This window comes from Peromyscus maniculatus, chromosome 5 (assembly GCF_049852395.1).
Source record: "Peromyscus maniculatus bairdii isolate BWxNUB_F1_BW_parent chromosome 5, HU_Pman_BW_mat_3.1, whole genome shotgun sequence".
Classification (NCBI taxonomy): Eukaryota; Metazoa; Chordata; class Mammalia; order Rodentia; family Cricetidae; genus Peromyscus; species Peromyscus maniculatus.
In genome coordinates, this window is record NC_134856.1 from 111080302 (window position 1) to 111104313 (window position 24012).

Sequence of the window (24012 nt, forward strand, 5' to 3'; positions counted from 1 at the left end):
AGTCAAGTAAAATAGCTTAAGACTGATCCTCTAAAATTGCTCCAAGTATCATTGTTCTATCACACACACACACACACACACACACACACACACACACACACACACACACACACACAAGTAAGCGCTCAGAAAATTAAAGCAAAGCAAAGCAAAACAGTAAAATAGGACTAAATCAACCCACAACAAGCCTCTCTCCCACCCTCAGAAAGGATCTTACTATATGTAACTCCGGCTGATCTAAACCTATACACAAGACTAGCCTCAAACTCACAGAGACCTGCCTGCCTCTGCCTCCAAAGTGCTAGGATGAAAAGCACATGTTGCATGCCTGACTCACATTCTATTTCTGCAGCACAAACAAAATAACCATTATGAAAACTAGACACTAAAAGTCTTTCTGAGTGAGCGCCTGTGTTCTCTGTGGCCATTTTCATTTTAACAAACCATAGGACAAGTTTTTATACATGTGGACAAAGGAAAAAAATCAAGAGGCGACTGTATATGTAAATATCATCCATGCATCTAGGTCTACTGTACTCATTTCACCAGCTGCCTACCAGCCCATTCTCAGAAGGACCACAGCATTCCTCCACACCCTACTGATAAAAGAACGGCACTGTCATACCACAGCGATATGATGGACCCGACCTGGAATAGAAGAACCTTTTACACAAAGGTATTAAAAATACACATGATGGCACTGAAAAGTATTTCTTTGTCATCAGTGTCTCACACACAAGAAAATGAAGAGGTATGTGTATGTACTGTCTCTGCCTGCTCTCAGGAGGGAGCTGCCTATGTCAACTAAAGAAAAAACAACGAACATCCAGCCTGTGGTGAGTACTTTGGAAACCCCAGGAAAAGATGTAGGCACATTAGAAACAAGAAGAAAAAAAAAAAGATAATGTAGTAACAATAATAATTAATGCACTTCGATCTAGGTAAGAGTAACTATTTTGCTGGACAGCGGTGGTGGCGCACGCCTTTAATCCCAGCACTTGGGAGGCAGAGGCAAGAAAAAGGATCTCTGTGAATTCATGGCCAATCTGGTCTACAGAGCTAGATCCAGAAGAGGCACCTAAACTACACAGGAAAACCCTGTCTCAAAACACACACACACACAGAGTAACTATTTCTCTATTTCTCAATAGTTAAAATACAAAGAGAAGAATGGTGATAGAGAAAGAAATGTTAAAAGTGGAAAAAATATTTTTTATAAATTTTTTATTTTATAATTAATTTAATTGTATATATCAGCCACGGATTCCCCTGTCCTCTCTCCTCCCACCCCCAGCCTTCCACCCCATTCCCACCTCCTCCAATGCAAGGTCTCCCCTGGGGAGTCAGCCCAGTCTGGTAGATTCAGTCCAGGCAGGTCCAGTCCCCTCCTCCCTACACCAAGGCTGAGCAAAGTTTCTCAGCACAGGCCCTAGGTTCCAAAAAGCCAGCTCATGCACCAAGGACATGTCCCGGTCCCACTGCCTGGGGCCTCCTAAACAGTTCAATCTCATCAACTGTCTCACTTATCTAGAGTGCCTGGTCTAGTTCCATGGGGGCTCCTCAGCTATTGGTTCACAGTTCATGTGTTTCTGCTAGTTTGGCTATTTGTCCCTGTGCTTTTTCCAATCATGGTCTCAATATCCAACCTAGATGCCCTTCAACTGAAGAATGGATAAAGAAAATGTACATATACACAATGGAGTACTACTCAGCAGAGAAAAACAATGATATCATGAGGTATGCAGGCAAATGGATGGAACTAGAAAATATCATCCTGAGTGAGGTTACCCAGACTCAGAAAGACAAACATGGTATGTACTCACTCATAGGTGGATACTAGATGTAAAACAAAGGATAACCAGACTGCAACTCAGAACTCCAGGGAGGCTACCTAAAAAACAGGACCCTAAGAAAGACACAGATATTGCCCAGCAACAGAGAAATGGATGAGATCTACATGAGCAAACTGGGGGCGAGGGGAGTTAATGAAGGGCAAGCATTGGGGGAAAGAGAGCTTAAGGGAGCAGGAGGTCCCAGCTGGATCAGGAACAGAGTGGGAGAACAAGGAAAGAAATACCATGATAAATGAAGACCCTGTGGGAATAGGAAGAAGCAGAGGACTAGAGAGGTCCCCAGAAATCCCAAAAGATACCTCCACTATAGACTGCTGGCAATGGTTGAGAGAGTGCCTGAGATGACCGAATATGATGATCGGATGGCCAAACACCCTAATTGTCGTGATAGAACTCTCATCCAGTGACTGATGGAAGCAGATGCAGAGACCCACGGCCAAACCCCAGGTGGAACTCCAGGAGTCCAATTGGCAAGGGAGAGGAGGGATTATATGAGCAAGGGACAAATAATTTAAAAAACAAAAACAAAAGGTTGACAAAATAGAGACTTTTTTTTTTTTTTTTTTTTTTTTGGTTTTTAGAGACAGGATTTCTCTGTGTAGCCCTGGCTGTCCTGGAACTCTCTCTGTAAACCAGGCTGGCCTTGAACTCACAAAGATCCTCCTGCCTCTGCCTCCTGAGTGCTGGAAATAAGGTGTGCGCCACCACTGCCCAGCCAAAATAAAGACTGTTTTAAAGGCCAGGGCCTATTAAAGAACAGAGCAGGGAAAAGGAAAGAGGGTGGTAGATGGATTTATATGATCAAAATATATTATATACATGTTGGAAAATGTTACAATGAAATCCATTCTATTGGAGAACAGGCATACAGTCACAAATCTGAGAAAAAGCAGGAAGGAGAGAGAGCAGGAGGGGCTGGGGAGGGAGACAGGAGTGGAGAGGGGAGAGAAGAGGGAGAGGAAGAACAAGACTGGAATGGAAAGTCTCCACTGACTCAAGCGTGAGTAGGAAGCATGGCACGCAGAGCAGGGACTCCCGCAGAGGGCACAGGAGACTCATCCCCTGGCCTCCATGGTTTTCAATAAGGAAACAAGGTCACCTGCTAAAAGTGAGAAAGAGAAGACGGGAGGAATGGAGACGGACAGAGAATGAGGGATGAGGGATGTGTGAAAATTCTTAGTTGAAATTAGAGATTATTTCTGGCAGAGGTTGCACAAGCAGATTAGGTTTCCTCAAGGTAAACTGACTGATCCGAAGTTTGTTCACCCCATTTCTCAGTCAGGTGGCATGCACCTGGGGTCTAGCAAATACCACAGTGAAACTAATACCACATGGAGAGACTTGAGATGCAGAACAGAAGGAAATGGAAGAAAATGGTTGACTATGCACTGGGGCTCAGATGAAGCCTGGAAGACATATGAATAAGTAGTGCCAATATATAGAGGAAGGGAAGACAGAAGGAAAAATATAGGAGGTTTTAATGAGTGTGGGCTCAGCTATTGAGTCCCTGTGAAGAGACGTGAGGGCTGGCATCTGCTTATAGAAACACATGCTGAAGTGGCATGCGGGTGATTCCCACTGGAGTTTGACACGGGCGGAAGTACAAGTCACAACACACACAGTGACGCAGATCGTCTGGGACCTGAACATAGGTAAGAAGCAGCAGACGTGGCCGAATTGTGTGCTGTTATATGGATGAATAACCAAGGTATCATTTGAGAGCAGCAGACACCAAGTAAAAGAGAAAAATATGAAATAAATTGGTGATGGAGCCAGAGCAAGAATGTTTTCCTACATGCCTAGAAATAGAAAGGTTCGGACAGAATCCAATGTTGATCTTAAGTACACAAATGGAATAAGGAACCAGGAGAGCAGTGTAATGTGGTGGTTATCAGTTACAGAGCTGAGAAGCTAAACTATGAACTCCATAAGGAAAACAGAGCCATAGGACCATGAGAACCTTGCACTGAATGGTGGTTTTGAGGCAGATGAGAAGGATCCACTCTCTGGGACACTGAAGCAGGAATTAAGCATTGTTAAATTATCGTTAGCTACTTTGGAATTAATGTTAATGATGTTAAGCATTTACTGAAGTACCTGCCCCATGTTTGTTTTTTCCTTTAAGCTACGATAATGGAGGTCTAGGCACTAATTGACAATTTAGATCCTTCCCTGGTGCCCTGGCTGCCTTGAGTCAAGCAGCCAGCTGCAGTGCCAGCTATTCAGAACTCTTCACTGAGGCCTTAAAAAAGTGCACAGCAACCACATCTGCTTGCCACCAAAGCACAACTCCAGCTCCAGAAGGCAAAGCCCTAGACATGACTGTTTTAACCAGCTCACACCAAACTTCTTACCATCACAAAATTCAAATCTAGCAACCATTTTCACCTAGCGCTTCCCCTGCTAGCCCAGCAGAAAGTCTGTGACTGGCACAAACACAGACCTTAACTTGTGAGAATGACTGTGCCATGGCTGTACAAACACCCTTGCCTTCAGGCCATATAAGCAGCCTACTTCCTGTTGGTCAGGAGGCTCCTGTCTGTGCTGCTCTCAGATACATTAGCCTCAATTAAATGCTTCTCCCACCACTCCATTGCCTACTTTTATCTTTCTCATCAGTAAAGCTCGAGGTAAAGAAGCTAGAAGGCAGCCGAAGTACGGCACAGCATCAATGGAGACAAAGGCATTGCGGACCCTGGGGCAGCAGGAGCCACGGCAATGGGAGGAGGGCTGAAGAATTCCAGAGTGGCCAAGGCAGAAACCAGAGAGAACAGAGGAGAGAGAATGAAGGATGACAAGAGGGGGGGAGGGGGGCAAGAAAGAGCAGTGAGCAGAGACTGAAGACAGACAGACAGCTGGTGAGAGCAAAAGAGCTCTGGCCTCTACCAGTGAACAAGTTCAAAGAGTTGCCAAGCCTTAAAGGCAAAGGTCTCAAGTGACCTGGGCCTGAGAGTTTTAACATTAGCCACCAGAGAGCTGTAACACTAGTCCCCATAGGGCAGAGGGTCCCAGCTCCTGGGGCCTGTTCGACAGCTGTGAACAGCTGTTGCTGCTGCTGCTGCTGCTGCTGCTGCCTGGAATAGAGTCTGACACTTCTTCAAACTGTTAAAGACAGTTACCATATAATCCAGCAGTCCTAAATCTACTCAACAGAAACGAAACTTATACACACAAAAACCTGTGCACAAAGCAATATTCATATCGCCCAAAGGATGTGAGCTCAAATATCCACCAACTGATAATGAAACATCAAGTCATAAAAGGGATAGGAGCAATGAGACCTACGACATCATTACACACAGTGAGAAACCAGGGTGGTCCTCATACTGTGCAATCCCATTAGATGAAAAGTCCACAACACAAGACTTGAGAGGGGCAGAAGGTTGGTGACTGCCCATAGATGAGCCGAAGGCAAATAGAAAGGTGCACTAAGGAGCCCTGTGTTTCTTCCCGGAGTGAAAGGTGTTCTGACAGTGGTGTGTGGTGATGGTCACACAGTCTGAATAAACTACAAACCACAGGATCACACGCTGTGATTGGATGCGCTGTGTGATGCACGAAGTTTATTTCAAATAAGCCATTACATCTAAAAACAAAAAGATGAAATTAGCCAAATGTTCTACTGTGAAGGTCATTACAGAAAAAACAACAGCTGAGGAAGCACACAGATTAAGGACAGAGAGGACCTCAGAACTCAATGAACTGCACACCTCAGGGACTTTGCATCCACCAGGGACAAAGGCCCAGTAGAGGTGTGTATAAAAACAGAATCAGAAAGTGATCATTTACTTAATTACAAAGAAGCAGAAAAGAAGCACAGTATGAAATTTGGGGAAACTATTATGTCCATGTTCAGTGATGAGGACAGTGGAGAAAATAAAGCAGAGAAAAAGTAGAGAGTGGAGACCACAACAAGAGGCAGGAGTGAGAAAGGGGGAAGTTAGGCCAAAATCAGCGCAGGTGGGAGGAGGGGACAGAGAAAACACCCTGGACAAAAACAGACCGAAAATCCCCTTGAAGAGTGCACAATAGATTGAATTTTTTTGGGAGAAGAGGAAAGCTATTCTCAGCACCATAAATTATAGCCCCAAATACACAAAAGCTTATTCAATAGAATATAATTCAAATAAAATAAGTAAAACAGTATCTTGTACCATTTGGGCATTTAATTATAAATATGCAGGGAGGTGGAGGGGCACAACATGCAGCATGTTCTCTTACTGACTCCATATGTTCTCAACAAGGAAGAAAGGAGTTGGTGAGCAAACAATTCATAAATAATATTAATGAGTCATTCTGATGAGGGACTTTCAAACAGCCCATAAAAATATTATACTCTGCTCTCAGAAAAGACCTGAGATTCATAACTAAACATGTAAAGAGGAAACAAACCAACACACTGGCACCTAAAGCAAATGAAGAGTGCTGTTCTCACACCTCCCAACTGTTGAGAATAGAACTTTCTGCGGAGACAGGGACACCCCCAGCTGTGCGGTCTACTGTGTCAGTTACCAACCAGCGGTGGTCACTACACACTCAGCTGAAACACTCAATGTTGAAGCTGGAAGTAAAACAACCATACGGAACACGCAGGCTTGAGCCACTGGAAGTCAGCGTCCACTCTGCGGGTCAGCTGACAGGAGCCAATGACCACCGCAAAGACAACTTGCCGATTGGCTAGAAGAGAAGTTCACACACCTGTGTCACTAGAGACCAGGTGAAGGGCACTCAACTGTCAGAGGTCCCGGTCTGGCATGCATCTAGGCTATCTTTTTCCTAAACACCCTGATAGACAAGCCAATGGGTAGAATGATAAAGCAACATTTCTTAAGGAATTCCTTGGTTTCTAGTTGCATTCTAGTATTGAACATTAGTTTGTTTAGTATTTAATCCTAAAAGTTCTAGGGATTGAACACAGGACATTAGGCTTGACAGCAAACACCCTTATCGACTGAACCACCTCACCTGCCCTTATGTAAAATAAAGCCTTATTTTCAAGATCATTGGTAAGCTTCTTGAGCAGATACTCAGTCAAATGGCAGGAAGGAAAAACTGCCACCATGTGGTAAAGAAATACTGACTGAATCCAATTATACTCTCAGGCAAATTTCTTATACATTTTCCACTGTGACTGCCTAAAATAATTTTAGATGAACCTGAGAATAAAGATATACATTATAAAATAAGTATATAAACCAAACATTTATTGACCATAAGTAATAGAAAAAAATATTTTATTTATTTATTTATTTATTTATTGGTTTGTTTATTTCTGTTTTTTTTTTTTGTTTTTTTGTTTTGTTTTGTTTTTGTTTTCCCAAGACCAGGCTGGCCTCGAACTCACAGAAATCCTCCTGGCTTTGCCTCCTGAGTGCTAGAATTAAAGGTGTGTACCACCACTGCCCAGCAACAATAGAAAAATTTTAAAACACTTCATCAGCATATTTTAGCATACTAATGAGACAGAAGGGCTTGCCTGTCTAAAACAACACAATCCAAAGATATGCTGATTTGATAGATGCTGAAGAATTACAGCAGGGAAACAACAAACATCTTTGTTTTCTGCAATTCAGCCACCATCTTTCTGGAAGTTCAGAAAGCACTGTATGTACAGTAAGGTAAAGGCACTGCAGCTCACAGTACTCATGGTCTGTAATCTGAGTGGAGGCAGCTCGGACTGTGGTGTTCATTGGCACTGTGGGACCAGACAGCATGCTCAGTCTGAAGTGCACAGATGTGCTCAAAACCAAGGCTACAGTGAAGTCACATGATACAACACAGGCAAGCACTGCCAGAGACACTGCAGGGTACCTAGAGTGACTCGAATTTCTTTTTAGTTGGTAGGCGTTCAGAAATGTTTCACACTTGCCCAATTTTTCATGACCATCCCCATCCCATTCATTTGCGCACCTATGGGGTCACAACCCACAGTTTAAGAAGCTCTGCACTGGGTCATTTTGTGAACTAAGGCAAACAGACAAGTCTCTGGACTTCTCAGAACTGACTACCCAATAGTTAAGCAAAAGAACAAAACTATAAAAGGGAAATTTTCTTGGTCAAATCAGTCAACAAACATTTACTGTGTGCACTTAAGTGTGCATGCGTAGAGAAACACACAGTTGTCAAAAGGGTGAGAAGGCTGAACTCAGGGTTGACAGGCTGAAAGGATGAATAATTACATTGCAGCCAAGCATTTTTTACCAAAAAAAAAAAAAAAAAAAAAAACTGCTTACGTGTACCATCACATTTCAGAACCTAATTCCACGCTAAGACAGACACTGCAACAAGTACACAGTAAGCACAGCACCCAGAGATGGGATCCTGGAGGACTGTGTGCAGCAGCAGAGAGCTGTGTGGTGCGGGCCACACTGAAGAGGAGACCCAGGGGTGGGGAGAACACAACAGGACTTTCTAAAAACTTACATTTACATACTGGGGACGATGAGCTGAGCAGGTAGCTCAGCAAGGTGAGGAATTTGGTAGGATTTAGAGAGCAATAACAGGGGATGAAGACAAGGTCATTTTAAGGCATAAACCTCATAGTGTGGCTCTTTGCAGTGCTAGTTTGTCTGTGAGTAACCTACAACATGGGTGTGTTGTGTGTTATGTGTTGGGGTGAAAAGTCACATACAGGACAAAGTTTCAGAGGAGATGAAGACAGTATGCTTTAAAAAGTCCTAAAGAAACTAGAAAGAAGAAGTAAAATGAGTAAATGGCATGATGTTCTGTTTACCTGTCAGGTCCACACTTACCCCGATGATGCTCAATCCTTTGAGGTAGTCCTGACGAGGCTGGGCTTGAGGAACACAGCCAGCTAGGACAATTTTCTTATTCTCCTCTTGAGCTTTTCTGTAACAGTGAGCAAAACCTTTGTGAATTCTCCTGCTCACTGACACAGCCTTAGAAATTGATGTCAGTGAACCTAAGTTCACCAATTAACAAGACCATCTAACATAAACCAGGATTTTCTGGCAATGAGCTAAAAAAAAAAAAAAAAATTCATCATTAAATTAAATGCATGTGTTTATTAATGCCTTCCATTATCATCATGTTACCAAAAAAACATACAGAATTTGCAACATTCATATGAACCACTTGCAAAAATCGTTTCCAAACAGACAGACTAAGTCTTAAAACAAGTCATGTGTTTAAAATGTTAATAAAAATGCACATAAAACTTCACATATTCTTTCTAAGACTTTGGCGAATATAAAAATAAAGTTCAGTTCAGAACAATTCCAACAGGAGAGAAGAAGGTAAAATACTCCATACCCTGGAAATTCCCAGACTCGCTGTCCACTTCTTTGCCCTAGACAACCCACAATTATTGGTTTCTTGTGTTTGCTGTCATCCTTCACAAAGCAAGCATGATTGGGTGATGTATGCATCCATACACGCGCATAATGTACATATTTGTACACATATTAATTTATATACATTCTTGAATATTTCAAAAAAGTATTTCCAAAATACATAAACTTTGATGTGAAATCTACACTCAATAGCATAATGTTACAGTTTGGATCTGAAATGACCCCCAAAGGATGACAAGTTGAAAGCCTGCTCCCCTGTGCAACAAAATCTGGAGTTGGGAATTCTATGAGAAAATCAGTTTATGAAGCCTGACTTCATCAATGGGTTAATGCATTAGACACTTCATAAACAGATTGGTTATGTAGAAGTGACAGAAGTCTAGGAAGCAGGACAAACTGGAGCAAGTACACCCTTGAAAGCATGTCCTTGAGAGGTGTACTTTGTCCCTGGACCCTCCCTCTATTGCTTCCAATTTCCTCTTCCCTCCTTTCTGGCTGCCAAGGTGTGAGCAGTTTTGCTCTACCATGATGTTCTGTGCTGCTGCCCACATACCACTGACTTCTGATTCTTCATCTGGCAGCCTGAGTTAACATAAATTTTCTTCCTATAAACTGATTTCCTGTAGTATTTTTTCACAGCATTAAATGGTCATGAACACACATAAGTTCTAAGTAGACATGTTGATTCAAAAGCATATCTGCAATTTTACAAAGCATTTCATTACTGAAGAGTAAATGGGCATATCTGTACATGAGTATCACTCATTCATCCAGTGTTTTCAGCAACACTGGTTTTATGCTATTAAGAACAGTGAACAGACTCAAGTGTCTAAACCTCCTAGAATCAACTATATCTTTTGCTCCTTTTAAAATTAAATGTGCGTGTCTTCAACTCTTTTTCAAGAGCATCAATTTAGAAGTTGTTGCTGTTCTTATTACTGCATTCTTGGGTGCCATATTTTATGCACCAAACTGGGTCTCTTGCTACCCTAGCAACTGAGAAAGCGAAGGTACTTGCAGACCAGTCTATGGGCATGACTTTGAACTCTAATCAAGAAGTGATGGACTGGAGAGATGGCTCAGAGGTTAAGAACACTGGATGTTCTTCCAGAGGTCCTGAGTTCAGTTCCCAGCAACCACATGGTGGCTCAAAACCATCTACAATGAGATCTGATGCCCTCTTCTGGCCTGCAGGCATACATGCAGGCAGAACACTGTATACATAATAAATAAATAAATCTTTTTTTTTTTTTTTTTTAAGTGACTTGTCTCCATACCCAGCATATATCTGTTGTCATTTTTGACAACTTTTTCAGGGCATAGGTTCAGAATAGGAAGAAAAAAACTGGGACTAGTACAGCTAGGTCCTTGTGATAAAAAGGCATATTGAAAACTTCTGAGAAGTACAAGAAGGGTTAATAAATAAGTAAATATAAACTTACTATTTTTTTATTTTTGAGATTATAATTTATTTTTAATCTATTTATTTATTTGTTTGTTTGTTTATTTTGGTTTTTCAAGGCAGGGTTTCTCTGTGTAGCTTTAGAGCCTGTTCTGGAACTCACTCTGTAGTCCAGGCTGGCCTCAAACTCACAGAGATCCACCTGCCTCTGCCTCCCAAGTGCTGGGATTAAAGGCGTGCACCACCACCGCCAGGTTTGAGATTGTAGTTTAATTATAACATTTCTTGTTTCTGTTTTCTCTGTGAAAACCCTCCCATATACCCCACCCAACTCTCCTTCAAATTCATAACTTCCTTTTTATTAAATGTTATTATATATATATATATATATATATATATATATATATATATATATATATATATATATATATCTGAATATATATATGCCTAACTATAACCTGTTGAGTCTATACAATGTTACTTGCATGTATGTTTTTAGGGCTGACCATTTGGCAGTGGACAACCAATTGGTGTGGTCCTGTCTGGGGAGGACATGTCTCCCACTCCCAACTTTATTCACTTGCTTGTAGTTCTTGTGTAAGGCTGAGGCATGTTCATTAGTATCACCCTTGTTCAGTTCAGGTTTGGATGGTCATGAGGAGAGTATTTGTGGGTATAGCTTCTGGGGTTACTAGGAGACAAGTTCACAGCAAACTCCCGGGTCCTCTGGCTCTTACAATCTTTCCACCACCTTTTCTACAATGATCCTTGAGCCTTAGACGTGGGAGTGTTTTGTAGATGCATCCATTGGGACCGGGCTCCACACTCACTCTGCATTTTGATTGGTTGTTGTACCTATAAATTTGCTATCTCAGGAGCCCTTGTAAATGTTTTGTTTCAGGAACTTGAGTTTTTTGATAAAACTTTCCCACTTGGGCCGGGCGGTGGTGGCGCACGCCTTTAATCCCAGCACTCGGGAGGCAGAGCCAGGCGGATCTCTGTGAGTTCGAGGCCAGCCTGGGCTACCAAGTGAGCTCCAGGAAAGGCGCAAAGCTACGCAGAGAAACCCTGTCTCGAAAAACCAAAAAAAAAAAAAAAAAAAAAAAAAAAAAACTTTCCCACTTGGAATTCTAAAACCCCTTGCTCAAAGAATTTTGTTAAAGATCCAAGTTTGGCTGACTCACAGTACATTCAAGGGACTAGTCAACCCTCTCTGCCACCTGATTACTTGATGGATAAGCACTTCACTACAAACAAATACATTTTTATAGTGACTGTAAAACTCCCTATCAAATGAAAACATCTTTCCATTTTCATTATCAAACTCTACATGACAGTTAACATTGTGCTTTTTAAGAACCTTCACTATACCATGTAGAATCACAGCCAAGTATCTAAAAGATCGCCAATAATCATGCCCAAAGAAAATGTCTGGGGCTAAAGAAATGACTCAGCAGTTAGGAGCACTTGTTGCTCTTCCAGAGGATCTGAGTTCAATTCCCAGCACCCATATGGAGGCTCACAACCATTTGTAATTTTAGTTCCAGGAGATCCAAAACCTTCTACTGACCTCCTTGGGTACTAGGTGTGCAGATGGTGCATATATATACATGCAGGCAAAATACTCATACACATAAAACAGTTAAATAAACATAAAAAATGTTTAAAGAAAATGCCTATTTCACTTTTATGAAATCCTTTATCATCATAAAACAAAATGATTTTAGGGGAACATAGAAATGAGGAAGACCCATGCCTACAATTCAAGAGACAATGTTAATTAAGGATGACATATAAAAAACCATAAGCAACTTGGCATCAGGGACACAACTCTCGGTGGCAGATAAAAGAGCAGGTGACATAAAGCGAAGTTCAACGTGCAGTCAGAAAAAGCCTTCATGGAGAAACCTTTATTAGCAACTGTGAGAAGAGAGAGGCAGAAGCAAAGGCAAAGAAAGATGCAGAGAGCTGCCATAGCAGGGACAATGAGAAGAAAGCAGGGCAGGAAGACAGTGCTAGCCACAGCTCGAGCCAGAACAGGTGGTTCAGAAAGGAGGAACACCAGATTAGGAGGGAAGGTGCAGAAAAGGCCTTATCCAGTAACTTACTAAGAACTGTTCCAAACTGCTACTGAATTTGGCTTCAAACCAGCAGGACAGACTATAAGTACAATCTGAACCAAACCTCAGCCCAGCCATGGGATACTGATGTCACACTTTACATGTGACCAAAATAACGGATGAGACAAAATCTTTAATGCAGATTCTCAGAATGTTCCCATTCTAAACATTCCCTTCTTACAGTCTGTTCTTTTTCTTTAATAAGCTTTGTTCACATTAATACAAGGTGAAGTTATTTTTCTTTTGATATGTACCTAAGAGATATTTTTTTAAAGCTTTTATCCTTCAAAATATGAATGCTGCTAAGAATAATAACATAAGAAAGTTTAAAATAGTATGAATTACCATGTCTTCCTTTCAGGTGACACTGGAATGTTAATTAAAAATTTAATGAATATAAAGTTAATTTAATATACTGGTTCATATATTCTTGAAACATATTTCTAAATAAAACTAGTGCCATGCACCTGCATAAACCATTAACTTGAGTGACACAGAAAATAAAAATAAAGCAGCTACCTCCTCTTCTGCATATCAAACATAAGAAATAGTTTGTATAGAATCTTAAAATTCACAGCAGCACAAAGATAGCTAATGATGACAAAGTATCACTCCTTTATTTCAAAGATAAGAAAACCGAGCTTCAAAAAGATTCAATGGTCACCTGACTCCTAAGTCCCACATTTCAGAACACAGTAACAAACACTAAGAAAGTGTTTCTTCTCTAGAACACTCGGACATGTACAAAGCTGTAAGGCCAAATACTCTCCAAGTAGAATGTCAATTCAGTATCTGACTGTTCTACTCACCCAAGGCTAGTGAGCAGGATAATGGTCTGATGATAGGCGAGCACTAAACTCACAGGTGTGTGCAGAGAAACAGTTCTTTCTCTATAGAAAGACAGGCCAGGGAAGACTGTGAATTCTCCATGTTTATTTTTCTTATTCCTCAATCACGTTCTGAAAGGTGGTATTAATACAAAAATATTCATAGAAATGTGCACTTTACCCAAAAATTTCTCTCCATTAAGAAAAGGTCACTCACTATGTCTAGGTTTTACACCTTTAAATGTGAGACTCTTCCTCAGGACAGCACAGAAAGAGGGTCACAATAGTGTGCTTCTGTATAGAGTAAGCACCTCTCCACCCTGCGGGAGGACTCTACCTTCAGAAGTTCTCATGACAGGACTCCTAGTCTATGAGTTGATGTACAGGCATACAGTCATTCGAAATACAGAAACACATTAAGCAAATAAGAGAAAACCACTAAGGAGTTATGATTCTGGTGCAGTTCGTTAACCACGATACCTTCATTATCCTAAAACCAGTTGAGAAGAGAACACTTGGCATAGATGCTGCTGTGAACCTACAAGACTGCTGTCACAATTTGGACAGCTAAGCCATGACCTCCCAATAGCTTCAAGTAAAATTAAAAGCTACTCCAAAATTTACAAAACCAAAATGATCCAAACAGATATATTCAGGGATGTATGGGGATATTCAATTTCCAAGTAACTGGAGTATAACTGCATCATTCCAATATGGAATGCTATTGTAATGGAGAAAATTGAAACATAATCGTATACCTTATGCTTTAGAGAAGAAAAAGTGTTACAGGGTGGTGAGCAGTCTGCACTGCATCCAGCAGACAGGAACCCAACACCTGTGATAAGAGCAAGCAGAGAAGGCCCTCTGTGCAGACGATCAAAATACTCAAACCTGTTACTGCAAACAGTAATTTCCTTAAAGTTTATCTGGATATAATAAATTCTGATACTATGATGATGTGGCCAAATGACTCCCAGGACAAAAGTGACACACGAGCTGGTGGCAGTCTAGTATGCACTGAGCATGTACAAGGCCTTCATTTGAATTCTCCACATTAAAAAATAAAAAGCCTGATTCCATGTACCTTCACTGTACTCACTGCAGCTCTTAAAATAATGAATGCATGATGGTGGGCAGATGGCTCAGTATGTAAAAGCACTTGCCTCAAAAGCCTGACAACCTGGGTTCAGATTCCTGAAATCCACATAATAAACCTGATACAGTCAGTGGACTGCATCTGTAACTCCATCACTCCTGTGGTGAGAGAAGAAGCTGAGGAAAATGACTTGGCCAAAAAGCTTGAAAGCTGTCAACTAGGAACACACAGCACAGTGACAAGAACCAGGAGACCAACACAGAGAGGAAGACAAGAACAGACTCCAAAGTTGTCCTCTGACTTCCACATGTGCACATGCACAAACAGACAAGCAGGCATGTATATGAACATGCATACAAACACGCATGAATAATAAATAAGTGTAAAAAAATACAGTCCAATGAGATGAAATACATAATACATTCAATTACACGCTCATGCAGTATCATTAATCTATAATTGAATTTTATGATGAATCCTTAAATCAATAGATAAAAATCAAATCCATCAGAGTTACTAAAATATTGCAGAGAATTATCTTAGTATTTACACCATCTGCAACTCTCTCCTTTTGGTTCCATCTCTCCTTCTCTAAAAACGACAGAAGTTACACTTACAGCACAACGTCAGGACAGTAATACAGCAGTTGGGTACAACTAGCTTGACCTTAGAATAGGGCATTCATCAGAACATTTTGTAATTAAGTGCAACTTTTTAACTGGGGGGCAGATCCTTTTAAATAGCAGTGGCCAATATACCTGAAGAAGACCAAACCTGGGAGCTACCATTCACTTCCAAACCCAGCAAGCACAGTGGTTTCAGAGACAGAAATACCACACACTGCTCTGTGTAAAAATGCCCTCTTGACAACATAAATGGGCAAAACAGCATCCACTTTGGGGGGTTAAATTGTCAGTTTTTCTATTTCAATGCCAGCTCATAGACAAATTCACCCTAACATCAATTCAAATTATCAGCTAAAACAGCCATGAGAGCAGCACTCACCATTTACCAACAGGACTTAAACAAACCAAATTATGCTGTAATGTATAACTGAAACCAGGTTTCCTCATTATTACCACCGTCCATTATGCAGAGGAAAGTAAAGCTCAGCAGAATCATATGGAAAGGGAGCTGGGGCTGTGCCAATTAGCTTTGGAAAAGCACATACTCAGAATGTGCCTCGATTGGGTTCACTGTTGTTATCTCCCTAGGGAAAGCTGCAATAAAATGTCTATAGGTATCCATGAAAAATGATACACAGCACTGCAGCACATGGGAAACCCTGAGCTAATCAGCCAAGACCTGCTGAGTAATCACTAAGTAGAAAGTGTGAGCCACATGGGGTGGGCCCACGCTCACAAGTATATGGACAGCACAAAGTGGAATCTATGGATTACTAAATTTAAAAAAACATACCAAGCTGGGGGATGGAGAGGTTGGGGTGAATCTGGGAGGAGCTGAGAGTGAATATGATCAAACTACATTGTATAAAATTCTCAAATAATTAATAAAACTATTTTTAAAAGGATTATATATACTGGGTTGGGAAAACAGCTCAGTGGTAGAATGTTTGCCTAGCAACCCAATATCAATACCCAATACCACACAGCATATGCTATCGGTTAGAACTAAGTTGACCTGAGATAAGGTGGCATTGATGTCTCAAAGCCATAAACATATAAGGATAAAGATAAAAATATTTTTGCCAATATAAAATACTTGTTTGTTTGGCTTTCTGGATGAATGAGGGTCTTACTACCATTTGTGAACAAACTTAGTCTTCACTATGTAATGTAGGGTAGCCTTGAACTCAGAGCAACTCTCTTGCCACAGCCTCCCATGTGTGGTGATCACAAGCACGGACCGTTCCTGGGGTGATTTTCTAATGTTGGGGTGAGTTGACATTTATAGTGAAAATAATAGCTCCATTTCATCCTATGGATTGTCCTGTGAACAACAATAATAATTTACTGTATTCTACTAATGTTCAAGTGTACACATAAACACATACAGCCAACATTGCTTTGGGCTAATGTTACTAATTTTAGCACTAAAAGTAATAAGCAAAGAGCTACATATTATTTGTATTTTCACTCATAAATAAAATTATATCTGCATAGTCATACAAGTGATATTTTAGAATTCTTTTTTTTTTTTTTTTTTTTTTTTTTTTTGGTTTTTCGAGACAGGGTTTCTCTGTGTAGCTTTGCGCCTTTCCTGGAGCTCACTTGGTAGCCCAGGCTGGCCTCGAACTCACAGAGGTCTGCCTGGCTCTGCCTCCCGAGTGCTGGGATTAAAGGCGTGCGCCACCAACGCCCGGCTGATATTTTAGAATTCTTAATTTGAAGCTAAAAACAAAAAAGAACAAGGTCTGAATGAGATGACAGAATTCCACTCAGAATGGTCATATGAAAATTGTTATGGTGGAGTAAGTCAAATCTGAAATGAACTATGTTTTTATCACAGCCTCATTAAAAAAAAATTAAGTGGCCATGAATTTAGTCTCTCTCTAAATAATTTTAAAGGGTAAACATAAACAGTACAGTCTGAGTCCTCAGAGACTGAGATGACCAAAGGAATAGAATTAATTATCATAACTCAATGTGTCTCAGCAACTCACAGACAAAAGCACATGAGAGCAGACCTGTGACTGTGATGTAAACAACGGTGGACAGACCCTGAACAACCCAGATCACAGACGGGCCTGTTTGGGTGAGACTTTTCAAAGCATATCACTTTAAAAAAAAAAAAAAAGCCATAGACCCAGGTGAAGGGAACTGAGAAAGCAGACCTCTGTGACTGAACATGAACACATGCTGACATGAGTTTCCCTAATCTCACAGTGACCAGCCCCCTGTGAATTACTCCCGAGTTGAGACCACAAAATACCAGTGTAAGTTCTTACATACAGGCCTGTAAGCTGTACTTCCTCAAAGGCAGGTAGAAGAGACTCGCCCATTAATAGAACCCACAAGAGGGCTGAAAACCACACCTAAAACATCAGTAACTCTTCCACCCTTCAAGGAGGCCCATCCTCAGAGCCAACTGGGCCCATAGGAAGCTGACAGTCAAAAGATGAAAGTTATTTTTGGTAGATAAGTTATAAGGAAAGGAAGAAATGGGGGAACCTAGAGATTAAGAGAAATATAAGATGCAGGTCAGTTTTGTTTTTAAATCATCAGGATTTTTACTTTATTGTCTAATGACAAATGGGAGAAAATCATAAGGAACCCCCAAAACTGATCCCTAATCCATCAAAACTGCGGTCACTAGTAGACTTCTACCACGCTGCACTGATTCAATGAGAACGGTTCCCAAAGGCTCACGTATGTGAGCTCTTGGCTCCTTAGTTGGAGGAACTTTTGGGAAGGATTAAGAAGTGGGGCTTTGTTGGAGAAGGTGTGTCACTAGGGAAGAACACCACAGTTTCAAAACCCATGCCACTCCTAGTCAGTTCTCTCTCTCTCCCTCCCTCCCTCCCTCCCTCCCTCCCTCCCTCCCTCCCTCCGTCTCTCCCTCCCTCCCTCCCTTCTACTTGAGTATATAGATAGAAGCTCTCAGCTACTGCTCCAACACCATGTCTCCCGGCCTGCTGCCATGCTCTCCACCGTGATGGCCATGGACTCACCCTCGGAAATTGTAAACCCCAATAAATTCTTCCTTCTATAATTTGCCTAGGTCATGATGTCTTCTCACAGCAATAGAAAAGTAACTAAGACAAATGGGCAAAGCACAAAAGCAGTTTCAAAGTAACTAGTGAGATTATAGTTCTTGAGTGGTAGTTACAGGGCTGTCAGACTTAATTTGCTGACCTAAACATTTCTCTGTGACTTTAAGATAGTTTATTCAACAATATAAACATTAAAAATAAACCAATATTTTAATTAAAAATAAATAACCAGAAATTTCCCGGCAAAAAGGGGAAGAGAAATTAAACTGTGGTTGCTGATCCTATGTCTTTGAATCTTCGTATGTCTCTCAGAGCCCACATAAAAGTGGGTTTTAACCAGTGGCATATGAACAGGATGTCACAGTTAACTGGAAGAACCTGATGAACGCTTTAGGGGAGAAAAATATTGTATTTGGTCTTCTGACCATCTCAGAAGAAAATAAAGTGGCATTTTTCAAACTAACTAATTAAGAAGTATGATTAAAGGGATTTCAGACATCACTCAATAACTGGTTTGCTTTCCACATTTTGGTGGCAGTGAATTCAAAGCTATACTACTGAGAAGACAAGAAAATGAAGAGCAGTGAGAGTGTCCAGAATACACCTGTGCCTGGTCTACTGTCAGTGTGTCTGGGCAACATCATGATTCCTTTTCTAAAAACAAAACTTAAAGCTCTAAAGGGCAGGGTTCACTATAGCTTGAACATAGCCTGTCTCCTCACAGGCCCATGTGTTCAAGGCATGCTTCTCAGGGGGAGAGGGCACTACTAGGACAAGCTGTCAGCTTGGAGAGTGGAAGCAGGTCTCTAACTCAGTGGAGACAAGCCTTTGGTGGACATGGTGGGACCCTGACCTCTCCTCTCTCTAAGTGGTTCTGTCCGGCCTAGTGACCTTTCTATGACAACCCGCCTTACCACAGCGGAGAGCCCAGCCACCATCCTACACTGTGGGCCACACTATAGCTTTCTTCTCTGTGAGTTAACTGTCTCCAGTCTTCGCTAACTGATTCAACACAGTTCTGGAAGGATGCTCTAAAGTAATAGTCTCAAGAGCTCAGTTCAGATTCTGCCTCTGTGGCAAACTGAGAGGAGGGCAGACCTCCTCTAAATCTTAGCTTTCCCACATCTTCAATGGAAACCACTAAACCCTGAGGCTTAGACTGGCATGAAAAATCAACAGTTGTAATAGGAAACACTTGCCTTAAGAGGCAGTAGTAATTACAACGAAAGTCCAGAAAGATTAAAAAGAAACATTATAGGAATGAGTGAAATTATTAGATTTTCTATTCCAAATGCTACAGTATTAAATTAGTAGTAAGATTCTGTGAAAACTTCCACAAAACACCACAAATGGGAATTTGGACGGAATCTGTAGCTGACACAGAGTGATGGGCATTCACTTTAAACTCTGAACAAAAACACCTAAACTCTAGGCACCTTGCCAAATCAGTTTCCCAAAAGCGAGATTATTCGCTGCCTAGGCAATGTTAAACAGAGCTTAACCCCCAGAAGCTTCAGGTGTAAGAGGCAGAGAACTAAATGCATGTCTCTGCTCCATTCGTCCATGGTGCAGGCAAGAGAGAGAAACAAGATGTCACACGAATATACCAGATTTCTGGACTTCCAGTTCCCCCACTAAAAACAAAGGGTAGAGGATGTCTAATGTCTGCCATGTGAGGCTCAGTGAAACCCAGTTCTCCTTGCTTCAACAAAGCTCAATTTAGGTATATATTGCTGGATGTAACAAATTTCTGAGGCACTACCTCTAAAAGTTAAACATTTTATATCTAACACAGCCCTCCCACCTTGGGGTCTCAGCAAATGACTTTCCAGCTTATTTACTGAAAAAACAAACTGCTGTTTCTGCACACCAGAATATCTAACATGCTGTTCTACATCAAAATACTGGTTCTTCTATGGCTCAGCATGAAGAATACTTGCCTGGCAACCAGCACGCATAGGCCACATCAGATGTGCCCCCCATAAATAGATCTGCTGTCCTTATTCCCCCAAAACTGAAATGCTTCTGGTACACAGTACATTCCAATCCTTTCTGACACACACTGTTATTGTAATTATCCACTTTTCTCTACCTAGCAATTTTTTTCCTCTATAATAACTCACACCCAAAAGTGTACAGATGCACATAAAATTGTATCTTAAAAACAAAAACAAAATCACAGTACTCAAGAGACTGAGGCAGAAGATCTCATGAGCTCAGGGTCAGCAAGAGGTACATACACAGAGACACAGACACAGACACTCTGTCTCTCTCTGTCTCTCTCTCCCCCCCCCCACCCCCAACACCCCAGATATGGAGTAAACATCTCAAGTCAGAATGCTCCAGACAGATCCTGATTGTTCCCATGCCCACACCACTCCACATTTCAGGCAAATGGGATTATTGCACACCCAACACTCAACTCCCCTGCCACCAAAAGCAGATAGATAGATAGATAGATAGATAGATAGATAGATAGATAGATAGATAGATAGATAGATGATAGATAGATAGATAGATAGATAGATAGATAGATAGATAGATAGATAGATAGATAGATAGATAGACAGATAAGTAAGTAAAAATCAAACAGGACCTGCTCTTCTCTCTCTCTCTGTCTCTCTCTCTGTCTCTCTCTCTCTCTCTCTCTCTGTCTCTCTCTCTCTCTCTCTCTGTCTCTCTCTCTCTCTCTCTCTCTCTCTCATATCCCATATTCAATCCACCAGCAAAGGCCACTGTCTCAAGCTTTAAAACAGAATTGAAAGCCAAGCTCCTCTCATTGCCATTACTACTACAATGTCTAAACTTGGAGTTTCTTCCTTGCACTATCTGACCACCACAATGATAATCTCAAAGTCTCACTCCCTAGATCATCTCAGAGGATTGGTTTCTCACTGCACTAGTCTCTGCTCAATGGTCTCTCCTTCAGAAGGTTCAGCCTGACTGGACTGAATGAAATACGCCACCTGGGGCCCCAACACACCTGTATTTCAATCCTAATTTGGCTCGTTGGTTGGCTGGCTGCTGGTTTTGAAACACATTCCCACTACAAAATGCAGGCTCTACCGCAACAATTCATCCTTTTGCCACAGCCTCCCAAGTGCCAGGATGCCTTGTTTGTCCTATTACTGAGCATCTCAAAACATGAAATAGTTACTTGTTTTTAAGTGTTTATTTGCTTATACCCAACACACACACACACACACACACACACACACACACACACACACACACACACACACCCCTAAGGCTGAAACACTTTTCTAATGAATACAGGACACACATAGCCAGAGAAGCTCCTGACAAAGGCAGTTTTAGGAAGGATGGCTTGTTTGGCTCCCAGTTTGAGGGACAGACTAGTCCCTCGTGGAGAGAAAGGCACAGGGGTCGGCGCTCCAAGAGGGCAGTCTCACTGCATCCACAGTCAGGAAGCAGCAGCAATAAATGCTGGTGCTCAGCAAATTTCCTCCTACTCAGTTCGCTACCCTAGCCCATGCACTCATGCTGCCCACATTCAAAATGGTATTTCTCTCGTCAGTTACACCAGTCTAGAAACACTCTGACACACAGAGCCAGGATTGTATTCCATGATGATTGTGAGTGCAAGGAAACTGAACATGAAGAGTACAGACCACACCTAAACTCTTGCTTTCTTGGTCATTTCATCTTGTTTTTTTTTTTTTTTTCCTTTTTCTTTTTTTTTTTTTTTTAAGGGCATTGTCTGACGTAATCCAGGCTGGATTTGAAGTCTATACAGATAAGACTCCTAATCGTCCTGCCTCCATCTCATAGGTTCTGAGATTACAGGTCTAGACCACCATGCCCAGTTTTCGCTGTTAGGTGTTAGCTGCTAGAAACTGATGGCCTGGTCTATGCAAGGCAAGTTCTCTATACATCCTCAGCATCGCTCCTGTTTGTCTGGTGGATTTTTTTTTTTGGGGGGGGGATAGTTTTAGAATACTAAAATGATGTTTAAAATACTACAGCAATACAATACACTCCATTGTACCTCCCTCTTTTTTTTTCAATATGAAGTTTCTTTTGAGCTTCGGTTTGTTACAAAAACAGCAAAGCAACCTGAGGAAAATAAAATCTAGAAAAATCAAAACATTCTTTCAAAAATAAAGAAAACCTTAAGTAATAATCTATAACATAATTTCCTTTACCATTACACATGATTTTCAAAGAAAATAATTTTATTAAAAAACCAAATATGATGAAAATAGTATCGCTGATGCTCACTTAGTCAAATAACCTGGGAAGACAGAAGGTAAAGTTTGCTTTTTGCTCACATTTGAGCTTTATATAAACCAAACACAGGGGAGCCCCAAATCCCCCATACACTCTCATCTCATAGTAATTTCTGTCTGTGGGTGGTAGCTCATGTCTGTATTGCCAGCTCTTAGGAAGCTGAGAGGCTGGAGGATTGCTGTGAGTTTGAGGCTAGCCTGGACTACATAGTAAGATCCAAACTAAGCTAGAATACAGAGTGAGATGCTTTCTCTCTCAAAAAAAAAAATGATAATAATGATTTATGATGAGGTATTTTATACGTTATAAAAAATATATACAAGATGGCTCAGTAGATATAAGAACTTGGACAAAGCCTGAAACTCTGCACACAAAAGGACAGACTTTTCTAAATGTCTTCTAGGACCACACCTCCTGGGTGTTGTCATCTGGCCTACACACAAACGCACACAATAAATATCATTTTAAAATTCTGTTAAAAACTATAGCTACTGAATTTTTATATTTCTACTGTAAATATTATATTTTTTTTTCATCTAAGATTCTGTTTAGTTTTTAACAAAAAAGAAAAAGAAAACTTACTGACATGAGTGAAAAATCAATTATTAAAACCTGATTGTGGTACCCTGCATGAATCATCTTCCATCAAGTATTTACTTGTATAACCACTTGCCTTAATTTTTCTTTTACCTGAAAACTGTTGGCTAGCCTTGTGAGCACTCTCTAAAATATACTTGTCAAAGAATTATCCAGGAAATCCAAAGGAATAACAAACCCACACAGTGTCTGGTCTGGGCAGTCAAGTTATAGGGTGAGAACCACCTCCACCAAGTACTCCTTGGAATATACAGTATCATCGACAGAGTCTTGAGGAAACAGCAAGAAAAACTATTGTAAAAAGGGCACTCGAGACAAAATGTGAATCATAAAAAGATTCACTTCTGGATCATAAAAAGGGAAACATAAAAGTTAGTCTAACCTCTTACCTAAAATCACCAATTAATTCAGCCAAAAACTCAAAAGGAAACACTTACAGGACACCATGTTTCTTTACCATGTAGCTCAGGCTAGTCTAGAACTCATGATCTTCCTGGCTCAGTTGACCACCTGCTGGGTTAGACATGTGCACTGCTATACCAAGCTTCCTTACCTATGCTTCCTGGAGTAACTAAAGACAGACTTGATTTTTACTATAATGTGTATTTTTCTCACAATAAGGATCAAGTTAAGAATCAATGCTTTTGGAAAAATTTGGAAAAAGTAAGAGCCACATGATCACTACATTGACACTTACATTCTTACAGAGATCAAAGACACTGTTTCACACATAAAACACAATACTTAACATTACATAATTGCATTTAAACAAAAAGGACCACACTGACTAGTTGTTACAGCGGAGCATAGTGGTGCATGCCTTTAATCCCAGCACTTGGGAGGTGATCTCTGAGTTCAAGGCCAGCCAGGTCTACAAAGA

The 24012-nt window shown here is 40.9% G+C and overlaps 1 protein-coding gene across 4 annotated transcripts in view; it reads right to left on the reverse strand.

The window, feature by feature from the left end:
- Cdkal1 (CDKAL1 threonylcarbamoyladenosine tRNA methylthiotransferase) overlaps nucleotides 1-24012 on the reverse strand; it is a 571033-nt gene that overhangs the window by 404417 nt on the left and 142604 nt on the right. For all 4 annotated transcript variants that reach the window (XM_006972280.4, XM_076573111.1, XM_076573112.1 and 1 more), the window contains one exon: nucleotides 8606-8702. In XM_006972280.4, the coding sequence (XP_006972342.1) occupies nucleotides 8606-8702 (97 nt within the window). The remainder of the gene's footprint in view (nucleotides 1-8605; nucleotides 8703-24012) is intronic.